This window comes from Gopherus flavomarginatus, chromosome 4, assembly GCF_025201925.1.
Source record: "Gopherus flavomarginatus isolate rGopFla2 chromosome 4, rGopFla2.mat.asm, whole genome shotgun sequence".
Taxonomy (NCBI): Eukaryota; Metazoa; Chordata; order Testudines; family Testudinidae; genus Gopherus; species Gopherus flavomarginatus.
Window position 1 is genome coordinate 81,829,755 of NC_066620.1, and position 23,153 is coordinate 81,852,907.

General features: G+C 43.9%; 1 protein-coding gene across 1 annotated transcript in view; it reads left to right on the plus strand.

The window, feature by feature from the left end:
* ARID4B (AT-rich interaction domain 4B) overlaps positions 1-15,179 on the plus strand; it is a 194,169-nt gene extending 178,990 nt beyond the window's left edge. The window contains exons 21-23 of the mRNA XM_050951541.1: positions 1,737-1,952; positions 7,554-7,700; positions 13,416-15,179. Of these exons, the coding sequence (XP_050807498.1) occupies positions 1,737-1,952; positions 7,554-7,700; positions 13,416-13,546 (494 nt within the window). The 3' untranslated portion in view covers positions 13,547-15,179. The remainder of the gene's footprint in view (positions 1-1,736; positions 1,953-7,553; positions 7,701-13,415) is intronic.
* The last annotated feature ends 7,974 nt before the right edge of the window (positions 15,180-23,153 follow it).

Consider the following 23,153-nt stretch of genomic DNA (forward strand, 5'->3'; position numbering starts at 1 on the left):
AGTTTGACTTTTATTTTTTCACACATACCCCACTACCTACCCATTTACTTACCTTAAGGGCAGGTGATGTGTAACCTTAGATTTATATGTTCCCCATTAGTAATTTAAAAAAAACAAATAAAGCCAAACTGAATCCTTTACGGTTTGAGCCTGAAGAGCGGTTGCAGATAATTTAATTTAGTGGAGGACTGTGAAATGACTTAGTAAGTGATCAAATTAAAAACTTTATTTAATATAAAATACTTAAGCAAACAGGCATTAAAACGGGGTGTGCAAACTATGACCCGCTAGCTGGATCTGGACCGTCAGGGCTTTGGATCCAGCCCGCAGGATTGCCACCCCTGTGGCACCACTCCCAGAAGCAGCCGGCACCATGTCCCTGTGGCCCCGAGGGAAGGGGAGCAGAGGGCTCTGTGTGCTGCCTCGCCTGCAGGCACCGCCCCACACAGCTACCATTGTCCGGGAATGGGGAACCGCAGCCAATGGGAGCTTCAGAGACAGTACGCACAGGCGAGGGCAGCACACGGAGTCCTCTGTTCCCCTCCCCTAGGGGCTGCAGGGACAGGGTGCTGGCTGCTTCCGGGAGCAGCACAGAGCCAGGGCAGGCAGGCAGGGAGCCTGCCCTGGCCCTGGTGTGCTGCTGCCACCTTGGAGCCATTCCAGGTAAGCGGCAGCAGGCCGGAGGCCGAACCTCTCCTGTACCCCACACTCTCTGCCCTGAGCCCCCTGCCTGCACCCTGCCAGCATCCCAACCCACTGCTGCACCTCGCATTCCAGCCCCCTGCCCTGAGCCCCACCCCAACCCCCTGCCTTGAGCCCCCTTCTATACTCCGCATCCCCTCCTGCACCCCAACCCACTTCCCTGAGTCTCCTCTTACGCTCTTCCCCTATCTCTTGCCCTGAGCCCCTTCCTGCACACTGCACCCACTCCCTCCTGCACCCCAAATCCCTGCCCCAGCCCTACATTCAGGGCCCTACATGCAATTTCCCCCCCAGATGTGGCCCTTGGGCCAAAAAGTTTGCCCACCCCTGCATTACAATATAATCTATACTGCATTTATACTCACATTCGAAGAGGAAACGATGCATTATGGGGTGCACAGTATCTAAATGACGAGAATGGGCATAATCCTTTCTCTAACGGTACCTTGGTGGTGGATGCATGTACCTAATCTAAAATTAGTGTGCTACCCTTTTTATAATCAATTATAATAATGCTCATTAATTAATTTATATTAAATTTACTGTTTTACCATAATTAATATCTGCATAAATGTCATAGCAATATCTATTAATATAAATAGCATTTTCCAAAACATTAACACTATTTAAAACACTTGTAGAAACCAGCTAGGACCAAACATATTTACAATATGACCTGGCGTTATGTCCTAACTTACCTTCAGCTTGCTTCTAAATTGTCTTGATTCATTTTATTCATATTTTACCAGGCCTCGCTTGACAATTTTCAAACCTAGATTTTTGGGCCTACTTACAAATCAGTATTTCTATATAAAAATAAGCAAGCACCACTTCTATAGACAACACACAATGGGTTGCAATTCAGATCCTACTGCCCACTCTGTACCTCCCTCTCTTCACTGAGGATGCATTTTATCCTTTCTATATTGAAAAAGAGGTATAACCCCTTTTCTGATATTTGGAACCAGCACTTGGGGAGTTAGTGGTTTGATTAATAAAATAAACCTATATTGTGTATTTTTGTGTTTCTTCAGCAAACAGCAGTGATAGTGAAGAACTTTCTGCTGGTGAAAGTATGACCAAGTCTCAGCCAGCAAAACCAGTTTCCACTGGAATGAAGTCTCACCATACCAAATCACCTGCAAGAACACAGTCTCCAGGAAAATGTGGGAAAAATGGAGAGAAGGAATCTGATCTCAAGGAACAGAATAATCGTTTGCCTAAAGTTTATAAATGGAGTTTTCAAATGTGTAAGTGCCTTTTTTTAAACTAGATCTAGTTTGTTCCTGTAGTAAGAAATAGTAAATAAAATACTAAAGTATTTTCTTTCAGAATTACTTTCAGTCCTAACGTTACTGAATGTAGTTATCTTTCTCTAAGATTAACTTTTAATCCTGTGCACTTCTTTATATACCACTTATTTTTTTACACATAGGGTTTAAAGTCATTCTTAGGTTTTTGTGCAAACTGCCCAGTACTGGTGTGAATTTCATATTTCTTATATTTAAGTTGACTTGTGTACCTTCCCCCCCTACCCCCTTTGATGATCACTCAGAAGTTTCCCAGATTTGGTAGTCAGTCAGGTTTCTTTGTGTTCCATTTTACCTTGGCAAAACTGGAACGAGAACAGATTTATATCCTGTTATAGCAATAAACTTCTCCATTTTGTTTATTAGTCAGCTGCTCTTGGATAACTTCGGTGTGTTGTGATGCATGAAGTTGGAGTGAATGTGCTTTAATCCACATGAAAAATTCATCAATAGCTGATTAATGCAGACCCTGCAGTGCCTTACTGGTACTAGAGAGTGACTTCATTTTAACTTTTTATTTTTAAATAATCCTTTTTTTAGAAAACAGTTTGGGAAGGAAGCAGTTAATGCAATACTATCCTTCCACTGGAGAAAAAAGGAGGGCTACAGAAAATACATAGGGAAAGGCTTCAACACCTGTTCTTTAATGTAACAAACATATTTAAGACCCTTTTTCCCTCATCCTATCCTCCATAAGTCCAGCTGCCCTTTCAGCAGTAGCTTGTAGCCCAATAGCCATTTTCAGCTCTGTTTCTATTATAAACTCAGACTTTAGGTTTTTGTTGTAAAGTGAGAACTAGAAGTGGCTGTTGGGCTACAGGGCTTAAGGGGGATAGGAGAAGAGGGCAGCTTAAAATTGTACTCACTCCCTTCTGACTTTTCTGCCAATCCCCCCCCCCCCCCTTATGTTCCTAAAAAATAGAACTGGGAAATCAGGAGCCTTTAAATCAACTTCCAATTCAGGTCCCTCAGGCTTCATGTCTTCAACTTTATAGAAGGGCACTGCTTTCCTGCACACCCTGAAGTAGCTGTCAAGACTTTCCTCTTCTTGGTGATGAGATCTCATTTGTATACCTTTGTATGGCTTTTACATCCATTTCAAGAGCTCCACTGGTCAAGTTAGAATGTAACTTTGGACAATTCAGAGCCAGGTGTTGATTTTAAAAGTGCAGATAATTAAGTCTTGGTCTTAAAACCCTCCATGATCCTCTCCTCTCCCACAAGCACACATGAATAAAAAAGGAGCAGAGAATTCACCTACACACGTAATTCTTCACTTGCCATCTTCAGTCATTTTAAGGACCAGAGGATCTGACTCTGAACCCTTGGAGCCCAATCCTAGATCTGTGAGTACAGAGGATCTAACTCTAAACCCTGGAGCCCAATGCTAAATCTAAACCCTGGAGCCCAATGCTAAATCTGTGAGTAAAGCTCCAGAGTAAAGGAAATCCATCAACCTCATGAAGAAACTTGCACAAATACAGACAGATATCATCTTCTTTTCCAAATGCAAACGGATGGACATCATACCAAATGGACTAAAGGTAAAAAATCCACTGCTATCTACATACTACACACACCACAGTGAGAGATTATGCCATACTCTATCAAAAAAACTGAGGAACCACCTGATCAGCATCCTATACAGCAAACAGGAAAACATCAAAAAAGAGCTCTCCAACCTGGAGACTCTCATTAATAACCAAACTTCTATACAAACGGACTTCACTAGAATAAGACAGGAGATCTATATTACTCACTTCACCTTTCTACAAAGGAAAAAGGACTGTAAGCTGTCTAAACTCCTACCTGCCACATGGGGCCACAACCGTGGTACCCCTAACCCACCCAGCAATATCGTCAATCTATCCAACTACACACTCAGCCCAGAAGAAAAGTCTGTCCTATCTCGGGGACTCGCTTTCTGCCCTGCCACACCCACCAACATGATACAGTTCTGTGGCAATCTGGAAGCCTACTTTCGCCGTCTCCGACTCAAAGAATACTTCCAGGACAACACTGAACAGTGCACTGATATACAGGTGCCCTCCCACCAACAGCACAAGAAGAAGAACTCCACATGGACTCCTCCTGAGGGTCAAAATGACAATCTGGACCTATACATTGAATGCTTCCGCCAGTGTGCACAGGCAGAAATCGTGGAACAACAACATCGCTTGCCTCACAACCTAAGTTGTGCAGAACGCAATGCCATCCACAGCCTCAGAAACCACCCTGACATTATCATCAAAGAGGCTGATAAAGGAGGTGCCGTTGTCATCATGAACAGGTCTGACTACCAAAAGGAGGCCGCCAGACGACTCTCCAATACCAAATTCTACAGGCCACTTCCCTCAGATCCCACTGAGGAATACACTAAGAAACTACAACATCTACTCAGGACACTCCCTACACTAACACCAGAAGAAATCAACATACCCCTAGAGCCCCGACCAGGGTTATTCTATCTACTACCCAAGATCCACAAACCTGGAAATCCTGGACGCCCCATCATCTCGGGCATCAGACCCTATGCCACCAGCACTCCCAGCTATCTCCGTGACACCACTGATTTCCTGAGGAAACTACAATGCATTGGTCACCTCCCAGAAAACACCATCCTAGCCACCATGGATGTAGAGGCTCTCTACACAAACATCCCACACACAGATGGAATACAAGCTGTCAGGAACACTATCCCTGATGATGCCACAGCACAACTAGCTGCTGAGCTCTGTGCCTTTATACTTATACACAACTATTTCAAATTTGATGACAATATATATCTCCAGATCAGTGGCACTGCTATGGGCACCCGCATGGCCCCACAATATGCCAATATCTTTATGGCCAACCTGGAACAACACTTCCTCAGCTCTCGTCCACTCACGCCCCTTCTCTACCTACACTACATTGATGACATCTTCATCATCTGGACCCATGGGAAGGAGACTCTGGAAAAATTCCACCACGATTTCAACAGCTTCCACCCCACCATCAACCTCAGCCTGGACCAATCTACACAGGAGGTCCACTTTCTTGACACCACAGTGCAAATAAGTAATGGTCACATTAACACCACCCTATATCGAAAACCTACCGACCGCTATGCCTACCTTCATGCCTCCAGCTTCCATCCCGGACACATCACGCGATCCATTGTCTACAGCCAAGCACTGAGGTACAACCGCATCTGCTCTAACCCCTCAGACAGAGACCAACACCTACAAAATCTCCACCAAGCATTCTCAAAACTACAATACCCGCACGAGGAAATAAGGAAACAGATCAACAGAGCCAGACATGTACCCAGAAGCCTCCTACTGCAAGACAAACCCAAGAAAGAAACCAACAGGACTCCACTGGCCATCACATACAGCCCCCAGCTAAAACCTCTCCAATCATCAAGGATCTACAACCCATCCTGGACAATGATCCCACACTTTCACAGGCCTTGGGTGGCAGGCCAGTCCTTGCCCACAGACAGCCTGCCAACCTGAAACATATTCTCACCAGTAACTGCACACCGCACCATAATAACTCTAGCTCAGGAACCAATCCATGCAACAAACCTCGATGTCAACTCTGCCCACATATCTACACCAGCGACACCATCACAGGACCTAACCAGATCAGCCACACCATCACTGGTTCATTCACCTGCACATCCACCAATGTAATATACGCCATCATATGCCAGCAATGCCCCTCTGCTATGTACATCGGCCAAACTGGACAGTCTCTACGGAAAAGGATAAATGGACACAAATCAGACATTAGGAATGGCAATATACAAAAACCTGTAGGGGAGCACTTCAACCTCCCTGACCACACTATAGCAGACCTTAAGATGGCCATTCTGCAGCAAAAAAACTTCAGGACCAGACTTCAAAGAGAAACTGCTGAGCTTCAGTTCATCTGCAAATTTGACACCATCAGCTCAGGATTGAACAAAGACTGTGAACGGCTTGCCAACTACAGAACCAGTTTCTCCTCTCTTGGTTTTCACACCTCAAGTGCTAGCACAGGGCCTCATCTTCCCTGATTGAACTGACCTCGTTATCTCTAGCTTGCTTGCTAGCATATATATACCTGCCCCTGGAAATTTCCACTACATGCATCTGAGGAAGTGGGTATTCACCCACGATAGCTCATGCTCCAAAACGTCTGTTAGTCTATAAGGTGCCACAGGATTCTTTTCTACTTTTAGAGCAAAGGAACTTTGCTTGCTGAAACTGTGAAGAAATTGAGAGGACAGAATCCACACACCCATCTCAAAGCTTACAGCAAGATCCATTGCAACTTTGTGTGGGTATAGTTCCTAGCACAATGGGATCCCATTCTTGGTTGGTCCTTGGGCACTACTGTAAGAAACATGATTAAAAATAATTCCTTCATCACACCAGGGTCACATTCCACTTCTGCTGCTGATAGAGAATAGTAGACATAGCATTCTGTTCTCCTTCAGAAGTTTGTAACTATGTGGCTCTGTGCTGTGCAATCATGCCCCTGCTCTACCCAAACCCCACTCACCAGTCCGCTCAAATGAGATGTGCAGATTTCCCACACAGCTCCCATAAGGGTGCTTTTTTATTCCCTTCTTCCCTACCCTCCTGCACATCAGACACAGTGTAAGATCTGTTCTTTTTTGCACCTCGGGTGGCACAAAGGTATTGAATTTTAACCATAACTGGTCAGCTGTGAATTTCCCTGGCAGAGGAGAGCTCTCAGTGAGAGTAAAACCATCAGAGCTGGTGCCTGTTCCTACTGACATCCCAACATAAAATGCCTGGGGAAATAGAGGCATATCAGGAGTAGATAGGGAAGAAGGAAGAGCTCTGTTATGCTACACTGATCCTCAGTTATTGTACGGTCTCTCACTTAGAGCAGCCTCTAATATTCTCTAATTCACATTGGAGCCAGCAGAGACTGTAGTACAGAATCATGAAGCCATAACTGACTGGCTCCCTGATGACCATGCTACTCTCTTTGTCAGAGCTCTGCTTGTCGCGAGCTGAGACTCATGCCCACAGACTTTAATCTGTTTTTGACCTCATTTGTGCCCATCTAAGGATTCAGTTATTGATATTTAATCATGGAAAAATTCTTATTATTCTTCATAAAGATAAAACAATAAACCTTGTTTGTTCCCCCCACCCCCTCAAAAATATTTGCCTGTCTGCCACTCCTGGTGTTATTGATAGATCTTTGCTGTGTTGTAGCCATGTGGTTCCAAGGTATTAGAGACATAAGATGGATGATATAATATCTTTTAGTGGACCAATTTCCGTTGGTGAAAGAGACAAGCTTTCAAGCTACACAGAGCTGAAGAAGAAAATATATGACCTTACCCATCTTGTCTCTCTATGGTGACAGATGGCAACTAAAGTTGCTGTGGTTTTTAGATGCTTTGTTCTCTAGATACTTTTCCGATACCCTCCCCATAGGATCTGAACATCTCCTAAAAATTTACAACTAGAAAGTTTTATGGAAAGATCAATTCTATATTAATAATTAACTAAGGTGTTATTTAACTCACAGCTGACCTGGAAAATCTGACAAGTGCAGAGCGCATAACAATCCTACAAGAAAAACTGCAAGAAATCAGGAAACACTACCTGTCCTTAAAATCTGAGGTAGCTTCCATTGACCGAAGAAGAAAGCGCTTGAAGAAAAAGGAACGGGAAAGTAAGTACTTCAGGTTAAATTCTGTCCTCTGTTAGAGCCATGCAGTAGGATTACCCATTGTAGCTGAAGAATTTGGTCCTTAGATATCTGCCAAAAACTTCAAATGCATATACCTGTCAATTTCCAACAAGTTAAATTAAAAGTCCAAAAGAATGTTTTTCTTGGATTGATCTTTGTAACGTGTGTAACATTTATGTTGCCATAAATGTTGGGTAACTCTTCATGAAAAATTGTTTTTCCAGCATACCATACAAGTATGTTTATCATTTTAATAGATGCCAACAATAGAAACCGTGATACGAGTTCCCATTGTTTCACTACTAATGCAGCCTTTATTTTTTTTAAAGAATACTGTCAGGTTAAAAAATCATATATGTTTCGAAAATCGAATTTCCATCTTTGGCCCGACTCCAGCAAAGCATTTAGGCAGGGGCTTAAATTTAACCACATAAATAGTCACATTGACTCGTGCTTAAAGTTAAACACTTGCTTACGTGCTTTACCAGAATGGGCTTTTTTTAAACAATGACATTAGTTTGGGTTTTTTTTAATTTCAGTTTTAATTATCTAATGTACTTTTCACCATTTATACTGACTTTCTTACTGTTTTGCACCTTGTTCAGATAATGAAAACCTAATAAGGTTCATCTGTTTCTATTTCCTATACTAGCACAGGATTGCTGTGTTTGTATTATAAAAACTAGGGGAACTTCTACGTGCAAAGTGGTTTTCACTGGAATTCATGAAAACATTTCTATTTAATATTAGGTTTATATAATCATTTAAAAGACAAAGCCTAAATGTTTGCACTTAAACTGCCTGACAATGCCACATGACACTTTCTCGTGATTTCAGTGCAGCCGTCTGAGAAGTATGGCAAATTAATGCAATGTCCTGGGCTGGTATTCACATTAATAGCATTTGTAAAACTGACAGCAAAATGTTTGTATAGATATCTGGAAATTCTTCAAAAATTCAAGTAGAAATGATCCCACAAAAATACAATTCAGACATTCAACATTTTTAGTCAACAGTACTGCATATGAAAATAACATTTTCAGAGGCATGTATTCTATTTTATTATCTAAGAGGATCTACATTTTTGAAGAATTATAAAACTAACTTTTTCTAATAAATGTATGCAAAATTCAATATTACTAGCTTGATTTTCTTTACAAATAAGTATCATAATTTACTATAAAATCATTTATCATGATTCCATGATAAATTATAAAATATTAGCTCTTCATTAGCCTCAGAGGCATTACTTAATGAATTACTTTTAAAGGAACACCATCTTAAGTCACACTTCTCTCTGAAAATGTTATACCTACTGTTGTTGTAAATAATATCTATTATTACTGCTGAAAGATGTTGGAGAGAAATAGTATTTTTCTCTATTCTTCATTTGTTCACTTTGTATGTTTGACAGCACAATGAAGTCATAGAAATGTAAAGCTGGAAGCAACAGGGGTAGATTATCTTGTCCATCCCCCAGTACTGAGGCAGGACTAAGTATACCTAGACCATCTCTGACAGGTGTTTGATTGACAGATTTTTAAAAATCTCCAGTGATGGAGATTATATAACCTCTGCTGGGAAGTTAATCCAGATCTTGATTATCCTTATAATGAGAAAGTTTTTCCTAATATCTAACCTAAATGTCCCTTGCAGCAGATTATTTCTTGTTCTACCTTCAGTGGACATGGAGAACAATTGATTACAGTCCTCTTGGTATACCCATTAACATATTTGAAGACTATCAGGTGCCCCCCTCAAGTCTTCTTTTCTTAAGACTAAACATGCCACTTATTTTAACCTTCCTGATAGCTCAGCTTTTCTAAACCTTTTATCATTTTTGTTGCTCCTCTCTCTCCAGTTTGTCCACATCTTTCTTAAACTGTAGCAACCAAAACTGGACAGAGTACTCCAACTGAGGCCTCCCCAGTGCAAAGTAGAGTGGGACAATTGTCTCCTGTGTCTTACATGTGACTTTCCTCTTAATACACCCAAGAATGATATTAGCCTTTTTCACATCTTCATCATGTTCTTGGCTCATGTTAAAATTTTGATCCACTATAACTCCTAGATCCTTTTCAGCAGTACTACTGCCAGTAGCATAGCTGTGGGTGGGAGCACGGGTGGCGGTTACTCCCCCTGAGCACATTCACCAAAAGTGGCTCCTTTCCGCGCAGCCAGCACTGGGCTCTGGACTCAGAGTCCGGAGCTGGATTTTGCGTGCAGCCACCGGCTGGCTCTCGGCTCTGCACTGCCCTCGTGCATCCCCAGCCCGGCTAAGTCGCTCGCTCTGGGGCTGCAGGCGGCGTTGGCTGGTTGCCTGGCTCCCCGGTGAGGAGGAGGAGGAGGCGTCCACCCACTTGCACCTGCCCTGCTCACTAAGCTGAGCCCCACTTGGCGCATGCCACCCACGCAGGGGAGGGCTCTGCCAGGAGGGGAAAGGGCGGCAGCGCATTGCCCCAGCGCAGCAGGGGAGGAGGCTGAGGAGCAGCAGGCTCGTGGAGGCAGCACGCTGCCACTGCAAGTTGTTGAAGGTCTCACCCTGCAGCGTCTGCACGATCACCCCCTGCCTGCCTGCCTGCCCTGCTCCTCCTTGCCCTGCAGCCTCCGCCTGGCGGGGCTTCGATGCTCAGCCGGGACCAGGGTGGCTCGGGTCCCTGCAGCCCTCACACACACCACACTCCCCACCCTGCACCACAGCCTCCTTCCTGCTGCTGCCCGAGCACGTTCCCCCAGCCTGTCCCCGCTGGAAACAACTCCTGCAGTGCTTGTTTCCAATCCGCGTGGGGCTGGCGGGGCAGCAGGAAGGTCAGCGGAGAGGGGAGCTGGGCTGACTCTGTCCCCAGGCCACCTGGCCTGTATTAAGAGGCGCCCTTTGGGGCTTCTGTGTCCTGCACTGAGGTGGTGCTTTAGGACTTTGCTACCCATCAAGCGTTTGACCAGCTCCAGCACTTGGGGGGAGCCTGTCTCTGTCTGTGCTGATCAGTGTGGGATTTACCCTTGACTTCAATAGGGGAAGGGGCAGGATTTCACCTTTCCTGGTTTCTGAGCAGTGCCTGCGACTTGCCACACAACATCTTATGGTGCCAGGTCTCCCAACAATAACCTTTGTCCTCAGTTTTTCATAGGGATATATCCTGGATGGCCTTGAAAAGCAAGTGATTCCCTTACTAGTGCTAATGCCAAGCACTCAAAAAATCATGAGGCAAGCCCTCAAATATCCCGAGATTGGCTTAAAAATCATGAGATTTTAAAATATAATACAATTAGGGTTCTTTTTATTTGCCTTCTGGTTTTTGAGCTTTTAGAGTTCCTATTTTCCAGCTTTGCCCCTCTCCCATGAGGGCTAGTATCTTGTATTTGTTGTTGTTAATGATAGCTGAGATTCTCACATACTCACAGGCCTCTACAAGGTGAGGCTCTGAAAAGAATAGTAAATGTCTCTAGATCAGGGATTAATTCATAATGAAAGATGCCAGGGCTCAAGCAATTTTTTTACTTTCATAACTGACGCAGCAAGCCCAAAGGTACCAGGGCTATGAGTGTCCAAGCGTACAGGTGCTGGGACTCAGCCTTGGCAAACCCTTGCACAAATTAAGCACTGTCTCTGTGTGTGTGTGTGTGTGTAGTATGTGTGTGTGAACAGCTTAAATTGGTTAAAAACCCTAGCTTTCAGTACTCAGTGTTTCAAAAATGTTAGACTGCCAACCTGTGTTGTAGAGATGTCTTTTGTTTAAACCCCCCCCCCCGTGAATAGAGCTACTTTAAGGGAAATTACTGCTTTGTCCAACCCCGAACTGCTCCAAGATCTTTGCTCACCAATTCTCATAAAACTTATTTGTCATGCTTTTTGGTGACTTAATGTCACGGAGTTCCTGGGTGATGCTCTGGAACTGCTCCCCACAAAGTCAGTCAAGACTCTGAGGAGCCTCCTCTCCCAGAGCAGACTGTCTTCAGGGCAAGAAGCTTACAAAGTTTCACCTCCCTGGGTCTGATCTTGGAGCATTCAGCATCCTCTATCCCTCCATGCACTTCCCACAGCGAGTCCGCCCAGACAGGGTCCTGGGGAAACCACAGGGTCCTGCACCGCCACTTTGCAGTCAGACGTGACTCTTAGCCAGGCAGTAAAACAGAGGTTTATTAGATGACAGGAACATGGTCTAAAACAGAGCTTGTAGGTACAGGGAACAGGACCCCTCAGCCGGATCCATCCTACGGGGAGCAGTGAGCCAGACACCCACGTCTGCCCTCACTCCACATCCCCAGCCAGCTCCAAACTGAAACCCCTTCCAGCCGCTCCTTCTCTGCTGAGTTCCCTTCCTGGGCCAGGAGGTCACCTGACCTTTTTATTCTCCCACACCTTTAGCATCCCCTTGCAGTGGGGAAGGGCCCCGGACATTAGTTGCCAGGAGACAGAGTGTCAGCCAGAAAGTGAGGCACCCACACAGTATTCAGAGGAGACATTAAGAACAGGTCCACTTGGTCACACTTTAGTATTATGAGCTATTATAAATAAAGTGCATTTCATTGATTGATTTTAAAATGAAATTAGTAACTGGAAAAAATGGCCAGTATTTTTTTTAAACCTGTGACAATTATAAACTACTGTATTGTCATTTACTTTCATCTAAAGTATATCCAAGTATAATCTAAAGTTCTCCTGCAAAATGTTGGCTGTGCGAACGCTTCCATGGCTGGATCGTTCTGGTGTTTTTATTTTAAGTAGAAAATAAATATGTATAACTAATTTAAAAGTATGTAATTAGTAAGTTGATATGTCAGATGGTGCCTTTTTTTTATGTGTTCGCTCCCCCTGATGTTAGAATCTGGCTACGCCGCTGACTGCTGCCTAGCAAGTTATTCCCCATTTTGTAGTTATGCATTTGATTTTTCCTTCCTAAGTATAGTACTTTGCAGTTGTCATTACTGAATTTCATCTTACTGATTCAGATCAGTTCTCCAACTGATCGAGGTCATTTTGAATTCTAATCCTGTCCTCCACAGTGCGTGTAACCCCTCCCACCATGGTGTCATCTGCAAATTTTATAAACACATTTCTCCACTCCACTATCGAAGTCATTAATGAAAATATTAAATAGTACCAGACCCAGGAGAGAGACCCCTGTGGGATTCGACTAGATGTACCCTCCCAGTGTAACAGTGAACCAGTGATAACTACTCCCTGAATATGGTTTTTCAACCAGTTGTGTACCCACCTTATAGTAATAGTAATTTATAGTAATGTAGTACTGTATAATAGACCATACAGTCAGTTTCCTTGTTTGTCTTGGTCTTTCACACAACAACAAGAAATTGTAAATAATTAATTATTAATTAAAAACTGTGTAGTAGTTGTTGAGTCAGTGGATACTGACCTTTCTTGTATGACAGGGTTAGAACCTTTTGCTAACCCCACACTAATGGCATGTGACAAGAGCCACGAAATAAAATTAGCTTCTTGTCTGCACTCCTCTTGTTATAACATGATGGTAAAAATCACAAAAATTGGCAGGGGCACTTGGGAGCAGGTTAAACTACTTTTAATTCTTTTTATTATTTTAACTAGCTAGATTTTAAGTTGATGGTGTCCCTTTAATGTTTATTATCTGCTTTGAGGTTGCTAATGTACATGCAAAGTATTTTTTTAACTTTATTTTAGTACATTTATTTAAACCTTTTTGTTTTTCTTTGTCATAGGTGCTGCTATTACATCATCATCTTCTTCCTCACCTTCCTCCAGTTCCATTACAGCTGCAGTTATGTTAACTTTAGCAGAACCATCTATGTCAAGTTCATCACAAAATGGGATGTCAGTTGAGTGCAGGTGACAGCAGGACTTGCCAAAGCACTTTGCACTTAATGGCTGCTGAGGGCCACTTTTTTTATACTGCACGGTGGCACAAAATTCAGACAAGCACTATTTTGTATTTAAAAATTGTTTCTTGACAAGCTAACTTTGCACTTAAGTGCACTTTTATGAAGAAAAAGTACAACAAACTGCTTTTCCTCAAGCAATAATTGTTTCCAACTTGTCTGGGAATTGTACGTCTAGTGACTCGAAGGCCTTCCACTGTGGCAAATGGAGAGGCTGTTCACTGCCTGTAGAGACAGTACAGTAAGCATACAGTTGTTGGAGGGGCCTAATTGATGTGTTAAGGCTTACTGTACGTGTATTCCCTGGTATTTTGTTAAAGCTGGAACATTTGATATTTTTCCATTTATTTATGACAAATATTGAACCTATTTTCATTTGTACAAACTAATTGTTTTTTAACTTCTAAGTCACCTCATAGTGGCTTTAATTGTATGAGTCAAGCACATGTATTAAATTCAAAACCTGCAGTTAGTAGGATGTTTGACATCAGTCCTGATAACCAAATATGAAGATTCTCTTTTGAAAAGACTGACTAATGTTTACAGGTTTGAATTAGGCTAATAGGTTACTATGGGTTGTAATAACCCATTAATTGGAATGGAACTACTGTACTTTGCCATTTTTCTATGAATCAGTATTTTTTTTAATTTTGATAAAATACATTATGACAAAAGGAAGAAAATGGCTATCAAACTGTATTAAATCTTAAACAATGTATAAAGATTGTATTTAGCCAGTTTAAAGTGTATATTTATTCATAATGGATTATAACAGTTATATTTTTGTGTTTTCTTGTAAATGTTTCATTTTCCTTAAAGCAACAAATATTTCATTTGTAATGCTTATATTATTACGAGCTGTAACAGAGAGGACTTCAAGAAGGAGAAAGCTGTGTTAATATAGTTTGTGGTTGCTGATATGAACACTGTCACAAAAGGATAGTTGTTTTTAATATAAATAGCTAGCTGAGTGTTAGACATAATTTTTTTTTAAAAAATGCCTTGTACAAACTCCAAAACCAACTCAAAACTGTTTTCACATATATTGATTTTATGTTGTATGAATCCCAAGCTCTCTCCTGTTAATTATACATCTTTGTAAGACATTTGTATATTGCAGAAGTGTTCATTCAAGCTATTTAATACCTGGCACTGTTAATACACAGTACTTTATTGTACAGATTGTTTTACTGTTTTAATTGTAGTTCTGTGTACTTCTTTTGGCTGGGGGAAAAAAGGGGCTGGCATGTTTTTCTTTGTTTTTTGGCAATACAACATGTAATTTCAAAAGGTTTTGTTTGTAGAAGCTAGAGTGTCAGAATCCTTTACATTCGACTTTTCTAAGAAAAGCGTTTTCAGTCTTCGTAGTGTGTGCTTACGGTAACTGATTTTATTGAAAATGGTTTCAAAGTATTCAGATTTGTACAAGACTGTAAAAATTTGTTGACAAACATTGAAGGAAAAGCTTATAGAAAAAAGCTATAAAATATATATTAGGTTCTGCAGACAATGGAGAATTATGTAATATATTGTACAAATGTAAGCAAAGGCCTCTGAAATAAAATGCCATAGTTTGTGAATCCCTGATTTTGCTTCTAACAGTTTAATTAAGTAATTTTAGTGTGTTCATTTAAATGGCACCAGACTGTAGAATCAATTAAGCTAATTGTATTGGTTGTGTTGTAAGAAATAAATATATAAGGAATAATTTTGAGAAAAATATACTGGGCCAAATTCTCTTCTCAATTTGGCCGAATTCATCCTATACAGAGCCATACTGCTGATTAATTTGGCAAATTGACGTAAATGAGGTAGTATCAGTATAATTAAAGATTTAATTAGATCCACTTTAATTCAATTATTTTGAAAATGTGAAAGAAAAAATGCTTAAGGTATTTGCTGACCTCTAATATCTATTGGCCAAGTTCAGATGAGGTGAAAGCAGAACGCCAATGAAATAACTGGAAATCCTCCTGCTGACCCCAGGTCTGAATTTGATCCTATGCATACAGACTTCACTCATCTGATTAAAATGCTTTTGCATGTGCAAACTGATATATTATCAATGAGACTTTGTTAAATAACAAGTAATTAATATGCAGTTTAGCAAGACTTGACTATTTATTACTAGCATTCTGCCATCTGAGGCCCCGATCCTCCAAACATGCTTAACGTTAGGACCATGAGAAATCCCATTGATTTAAATGACTTAACTGACTGGTCATAGTAGTAAAGTTAAGCATGGGCCTGTGTTTCTCCATCAGTAGATGTAACTTGCATTGGTTTCATTGGGAATTGCTCCTGTGGAACTGAGGGCAAAGTTCACCCACTGGACTATGCTTCTGCATCTGCTTCTTGGCCAGATAGCTTTTACTCTAATAAAACTCTTACTGGCTTTAGTGGAAGTCTGTCTCAGTAAGCAGGGCAGGATTCTATCCTTCCTATATCTTTTTTGGTCTAATTACTCCATGTTATCTTCCTCCCTCTGATTTATTTATTTTGGGGGGCTTTCTCGCTAATGGGAATTTTTTTTGCTTCTTGAAAGTGGAGAGGAAAACTGGAAACCACACATTTTTCATTAAGGTGAATGATACTCTCATTAGCAGTAGAATAATATTGCAGGCAGCCATGCCATCTAATGCAGATATTATTCCTTTCTTTACTGTATTTATTTCCATGTAATTTAATGAATAATTTCAGTATTATAAATTGCTCTAGAGGTGTTAGAGTGAAGTTCCATTCTGAAAAGTGATTCTCTGTATATGATGCTCTGCAGCTCAGTATCTCAACTGATTCCAAGAAAAAAAATGTTTTTACCTGTCAGGCCTTCAAATTTCCTAGATTCTTTGAATCATTTGAGCTTTTTCCTTCTTTCATATCACAAGTAATAAAAATTCTTCTTCAAGTGCTTGTCCATATACATTCCACTCTTGGTGAGTCTCATGCACCCCAAGAACTCGAAATTGGAATCTTGTTGCTGGCAGTATCTGTTGGGCCACACTTGTGCCCTGTGTGTCCTTGCACCTTTCCCACCCCATCCACCCAGCCAAGAGCATAAAGGGAGTAATGGGCCAACTGACCTGCAGTTCCTTCTTACTGCCTGTGGCTTTGAGACAGAGCTGGAAGTTGTGTCCCTGTCCTCCTCACATTTGTGATTCCAAAACAAAAATGTGAGTACACAGTTACCAATTTGATGTAGAGTTGTACTTAGGTTAGGATTTGATCTGGGCACAGTTTTTCATCTGAAACTTGTTTTTTTGCCAAAAAAAAAATTGCAGATTTGGATTGACCAAAACACTTCGTGAATTTGTATAGTATTTGGCAAATTGTCAGGAAAAAAATCGAGATGTCAAAATGATTGTTAGACTTTTATTTTTAAAACAAAATATTTTGATTTTTTGGGGATAGATTCCCAAACAGACTTAGAGTGCCAGTCATAAAACCAAGGAGGGAGGAGCCCTGGTCTTATACAAATAGCCCAGGGGTTAGGGTACTCACATGCGAAGTAGGAGGCCCAGATTTGAATCCCCATTCTGGAGCAGGAATTGGAACTCAGCTGTCCCAATCCCAGGTGAGTACTCAACAACCAGGCTATAAGGTCATCACTCTCTCACTGTGACCGAAATAATGTTTAATTATTTAAACAAGTGGAACAGCTTCAGCAGGAGAGGTACCTCTTTGGCTTTGAGGTCTGTGCCTAAGTCCTCTTGAGACTCTAGCTTTCCATTTCCAAATTTCCTTTGCTTTTGCTAAATAATGCCCAAAATCAAACATTCTGTCCAACCCAAAACATTTTTGTAACTTACTGATTTGCCAAAAATTCCCCCCAAAAAAGTTTTTGGGTTTACCTATTATTTTTGGGGGAATTGCCAGCAAATCAAATGTATGAGTTTATTTTCTAGCCAATGCCTGCCCCACATGTAATTTACACATAGCTGAATTTGGTCCAGAAACTTCCATAAGAATCCTGGCGACTGAAGAAGGGCAACATCATCTCCCTATTTGGAGACTCAGAAGAAGTAGGGAGCAGAATTTTCAATTCATCTCATGGCAAAAAGTGAATCCTTGAGTCTTGTTATAACCCAGCAGTTCATGGATGTGAGAAAATTGAACAGGCAGTTCAATCCTTCTCATATCTAAAGGAAAACCAACATTCTGTAGTATCCCCCTCTCCCCCAATTTCCCCAAAAACACTAATGTAGCAAACTTTTCTGAGTTTCCTACAGTTCTGTATCCCAATATTTCCTTGAAAGATTTCCTCTTCATAATATGATACAATGTGACATAGCACTATTGGCTGTGCAAACAAGAACTGTTCATTCAAAATTGTATTACTATTGTGATAGCAAACACATGACATTTGGGCCCTTAATATTCCTGTGAAGAACTAGGGCCCTGATTTTTAAAAACGAGTAAATATATTGCCTCGGTTTCTGGGTGCACTGTTTGACACCTTAAAGGAGTTTGATTTTTGAAAAATTGCATATACCCCATCCTGAAAATCAAGCTCCTTTAAGGTGTGCCATCCTGACCACCCAAAATTACTAAACTTTTGAAATTGTAGGCTGAGAAGCAATTTCTTCTCTCCACTGCAGCACTTTTCAACTGGTTTCCACAACACAGTTGTTAAATCCAGTGGACTTAGTCCCTTGATGATTGCCCTTGCCTATGGAAAACCTTGGGTTCCACAGAGCTAGGCAGTTGAGGCTCCTAACCAAGCTCCTCTTGGCCTCTCTAGCATGGGCATGGCCAGGGCATCCCTGGCAGCTGGAATGCCGCATTGGCAACTGGCACAAGAGACAGCATCTTGAGATCGGTTCTAACTCGCAGCAAGGGTATGGAACAAAACTGACACCTGGATGGCCCCACAATCAGGGGACTATAAAGACACCTTAAGTCAACTTTGCATCCCTGTAGCTCACTTAGGCTATAGCAGGGGTCTCCATAGGCTCTGACTCCCCTGCCCCCCACATCCTTGCTCCTCCACCTACCTCCCAGTGCTTCCCCATGCCAAACAACTGTTTGGCGGTGCTTAAGACTTTCCAGGAGGGAGGGGAGAGGAGCGGGGATGTGGCACACTCAGGGGAAGAGGCAGGGCCAGGGTGGGGATTTGGGGAAGGGGTTGGAATAGTGGCAGGGTGGGGGAACATGAGTTGTATGCTATTCTGGCTTATGCAGAACTTTTGACTATGAGTCTAATCCAACCCCCACTGAAGTCAATGACATTCTTTCCATTGATTTCAATGGGAGTTAGACAAGATTCTAAATTCCAGTTCCAGAATATAGTACTAGTGAAGCAGCATAAGTGAAAACACTGCTGGACTGAAATTACAAGGTACATTTGCAGACCTGTGTGAAGGGGTCCACTCACCACAGGAGCACCTCCTTGTGGGTACTTCACCCTTTTAGGCCTCTTGTAAGAATCCCTAATCCAGGACAGAACCACAGGGTTTACTCTCCTCCTGACCTCATCTCTAGCCAACTGCCTTTCCCTCTAGGGAGTACTTGCAGATCTCCACCCTGCAGCCTCCTTCCCATTGTCACTTCCTAGCTTTATCATCCTAGCCCAGGTTTTCCCCCTGCTGGGCTTCATCTTCCATTAGTTCTTATCAACCCCTGGCTTCCCTCCAGGTGCAACAAAGTTAATTGTCCCTTTCTGGCCCACATTTACCCACTCTGGGCTTGTGTGGGATGGACACCGCATCCCAGGCTGACAGAAAATGTTTTTAACTCATACAATTAACATATGAACGCTGCCAGCTAAGTGGCCAAAAATGAAATGACTCAAAATTAGCACTGACTTTTTGCATTACAGTTTTTAAAAAGTTAATACATTGACTTTTAATAGTATACTATATTATTCATTTTTTACTAGACTTTTGTATCATTGTATGAAAAGGTTTCAGTGATGCGGCTCTCAGGCCAATGTACTAGTCCCCATGTGGCCCTTGTGGTGATTTGAGATTGAGATCCCTGGGCTATAGTATATACATTGCATAATCTTCCAAGAACCATCTTTTCTTATCTATACTATATACATGCAGCTGTGACAGCTTATATTTTATATATGTTTAGATGACTGTCAAAGTTATATACTATAGTTAGGCTTGCCTGGTTTTATTTGTATTAAATAATGTTGATATTTATTTTTAAGCATTTTTTAGATTGTCAATTTAAATTTTCAGTTTTGCAAAATTATGGTGGGGGAGACTAATGACAGTAAATGGTGAGATTCAAAAAGTTAAAGCTTTATAACTTTAAACCCAATTTGTCAACAATATCGTATTTGATCAAAATATACAAAATAAATATCCTTAGATCAAACTCGAATTCTCAAGCAGGATTTTTCTTACTTTGCTTATATGTAAATTTAAGTTGAAATACCTTTCATTAGTTTGTGTGTATGGCAAAATTGACATTTACCAATAAAATCTAATCCCTTCAAGCCTATCATATATAGCAAGTACAGAAAATGTAATATGTATTTGTACAAAGGAAATGAAGTGTGTAAATGAATCCTGTGTGCCCTGTATGAGTGAATTTTTGTGTTATGGTAAGGATCTGATACAGAGTATGTATGCTTGTACTGGAAGATTGAGAGACAAGGACTTGTACTTATTCAATATCTGACTGTCTTGTAATGAAGAGCTTTATAAAGAGAGAGCAGGTTGCCATCATCTGGTAGTGGGATCCATATCAAAAGTTTATTCATTGGGTGCCAATAATTTAAAATAAATGTTCTTCTTCGAGTGATTGCTCACATCCATTCCAGTTAGGTGTGCGCGCCGTGCGTGCACGTTCGTCGGAAACTTTTTACCCTAGCAACTCCAGTGGGCCGGCAGGTCGCCCCCTAGAGTGGCGCCGCCATGGCACCTGATATATACCCCTGCCGGCCCACCCGCTCCTCAGTTCCTTCTTACCGCCGTGTTGGTCGTTGGAACTGTGGAGCGCGGCATAGCTGTCCTCCACATCCCTAGCTCTCCTTATTCTACGGTTGATAGTTGTAATTAGTAGTTAAGTGTAGTTAGTTATATAGTTAAGTGTAAATAATATTGTAGATTTTTGTTAGCCGGTTTGGGCCGTAGCCCTTCCCGGCACCCGGCACCGGGCTCATGCCTGGTTTGCCGGGCTTCAAGCAATGTGCGGCCTGTAAGAAGCCGATGCCGACCAGCGACCCTCACGACGCGTGTCTAAAGTGCCTGGGGGAATCGCACAGATCGGACAAGTGCCGCATTTTTAAGCCTAGAACAAAGAAGGAGAGAGACCAGAGACTTAGGACTCTCCTCATGGAAGCGGCACTCGACCCGGCAGCTTCGCAGGCCGTCATCTCGACACCGGCACTGGATCGCGCCGGCACCGGAAAGACTCCCCGGCACCGACCTTCCCCGGCACCGGGTGCAGAAGCAAGACCCTCGAAGTCTGCAACTCCATCCAGGCAGACTTGAGTGGAGCGCCCGGCACCGACATCTGCCGCGGCGCTACCGGCACCGTCGACTCCGGGCCCGGAGGGTCCATCGAGTCCGGTCCCGCCGAGCTCCCCCATAAGATCTGGGGTTGAACTATTGGTCCCATTGACGCCAGAGACCTTCGCCTCGGCACGGGACCTCATTGCCCTGACTGAGTCAACTCAGCCTCCACCCCCGGTACCTCCGGTGCGGGTAGTGTCCAGGGGCAAACCTATGATGAGAGCACCGTCTCGGGACTCACGCTCGCTGTTGAGGTCCCGACACCATGGTCACTCAAGATCCCACCGCCGCTCGCAGTCCCGGCACCGCTCCCCTTGGCGGTACCGGTCATACTTGCGGCACCGATCGGCCTCCAGACGGTCACGGTCTGGTTCCAGCCACCAATACCGGCACCGGGACTCTAGGAGCCAGTCCCGCCGTCGATCAGCGCCCCGGTCGACCTCCCGGCACCAAGCTGGTGGCAGGTCCCGGTCCCGGTCGACCTCCCGACACCGCGTCGGTAGCAGGTCCTGGTCCCGATCCCGGCACCGAGTCAGCGGCCGGTACCGGTCCCGATCCCGGCACCGAGTCCAAGACAGACCCTGGTCCCGATCCCGGCACCGGTATGACTCCCAGTACCGGTCCCCGGCACCGAGAACATCTTCGGCGCCAGGACGCGGAGACTCTTACCAGCCGTGGTCGGCCCCTCCATGGCCTTCCAGACAGCCGTCGGTGTCATCGCAGGCGGACAGTGTATATGCGCTGGGCACTGACAGACAAGCGGCCCTTTTTCAAGACCCTCCGCAACAGGACCAGGGTCCGCAGCAGTGGGGGTTCTGGACACCCTGGGAGTATCACCAAGCCCAGGGCCCCCAACAGCTTCCTCCTAGGCCTGCAACGGCAGAGCACAGGGCGCCGGAGGCGTCGTTGTCTCGCCCCCCTCCCTCCCCAGACGGGGAGGACGGGTCAAAGCAACAAGACCCTGATCTCCCTCCTGAGCCAGAGGCGAGAGCTGAGGCGGACCCCCCGCTGGACACTCTCTTGCCGGGGGTCTCCTCATCGTCTTCTCCCGACGAGGCGGTGGCTGGCACTTCCTCTAATAGCCCTCCTCCGCTAGATCTCAGGGCACATCAGGACCTCCTCAGGCGCGTAGCACAGAATTTGAGCCTGCAAGCTGAGGAGGTCTCTGAGATCGAGGACCCCGTCGTCAGCATCCTCTCCTCCGATGCTCCCACCAGGGTCGCCCTGCCCTTTATTCGGACGATCCAGGCCAACGCCAATACGATCTGGCAATCGCCGGCCTCCATCCCCCCTACTGCACGGCGCGTCGAAAGGAAGTACATGGCCCCCTCCAAGGGCTATGAGTACCTCCATATTCACCCGACACCATGCTCCCTGGTGGTACAGTCGGTGAACGAGAGGGAGCGTCATGGGCAGGAAGCCCCAGCCCCCAAATCCAAGGAGGCCAGGCGTATGGACCTCCTCGGCCGCAAGGTTTATTCGGCGGGGGCCCTTCAGCTCAGGGTTTCCAATCAGCAAGCCCTGCTTAGCCACTACGCCTTTAACTCATGGGTGGCAGCGGATAAGTTCAAAGAGCTGCTGCCACAGGAGGCGCGTCAAGAATTTGCGTCGATTCTTGACGAGGGCAAGAAGGTTGCACGAACCTCGTTGCAGGCCTCCTTGGACGCTGCGGACTCGGCGGCCCGTACCCTCGCCTCGGGGGTGACGATGCGCCGCATCTCCTGGCTTCAGGTTTCTGGCCTTCCACCGGAGCTCCAATACACCATCCAGGACCTCCCGTTCGAAGGCCAGGGCCTGTTCTCGGAGAAGACAGACCCCAGACTGAAAAGTCTTAAGGACAATCGGGTCATTATGCGCTCCCTTGGGATGCACACGCCTGGGACGCAACGCAGACCCTTCCGGCCGCAGCAACAGCAGCAGCGTCGGCCGTACCCCCAGTTCCGCCAGCGGCAGGACCTTAATAGGCGCCGCGGCAGAAATGGCAGGCGCAGGCCATCGAGCAATCAAGGGGGGCAAAACCAAAGCTCCTCTAAAGCCCCACCTGGACCCAAACCTTCGTTTTGAAGGTGCGCCCGAGGGCGTAGTACCAGTATCC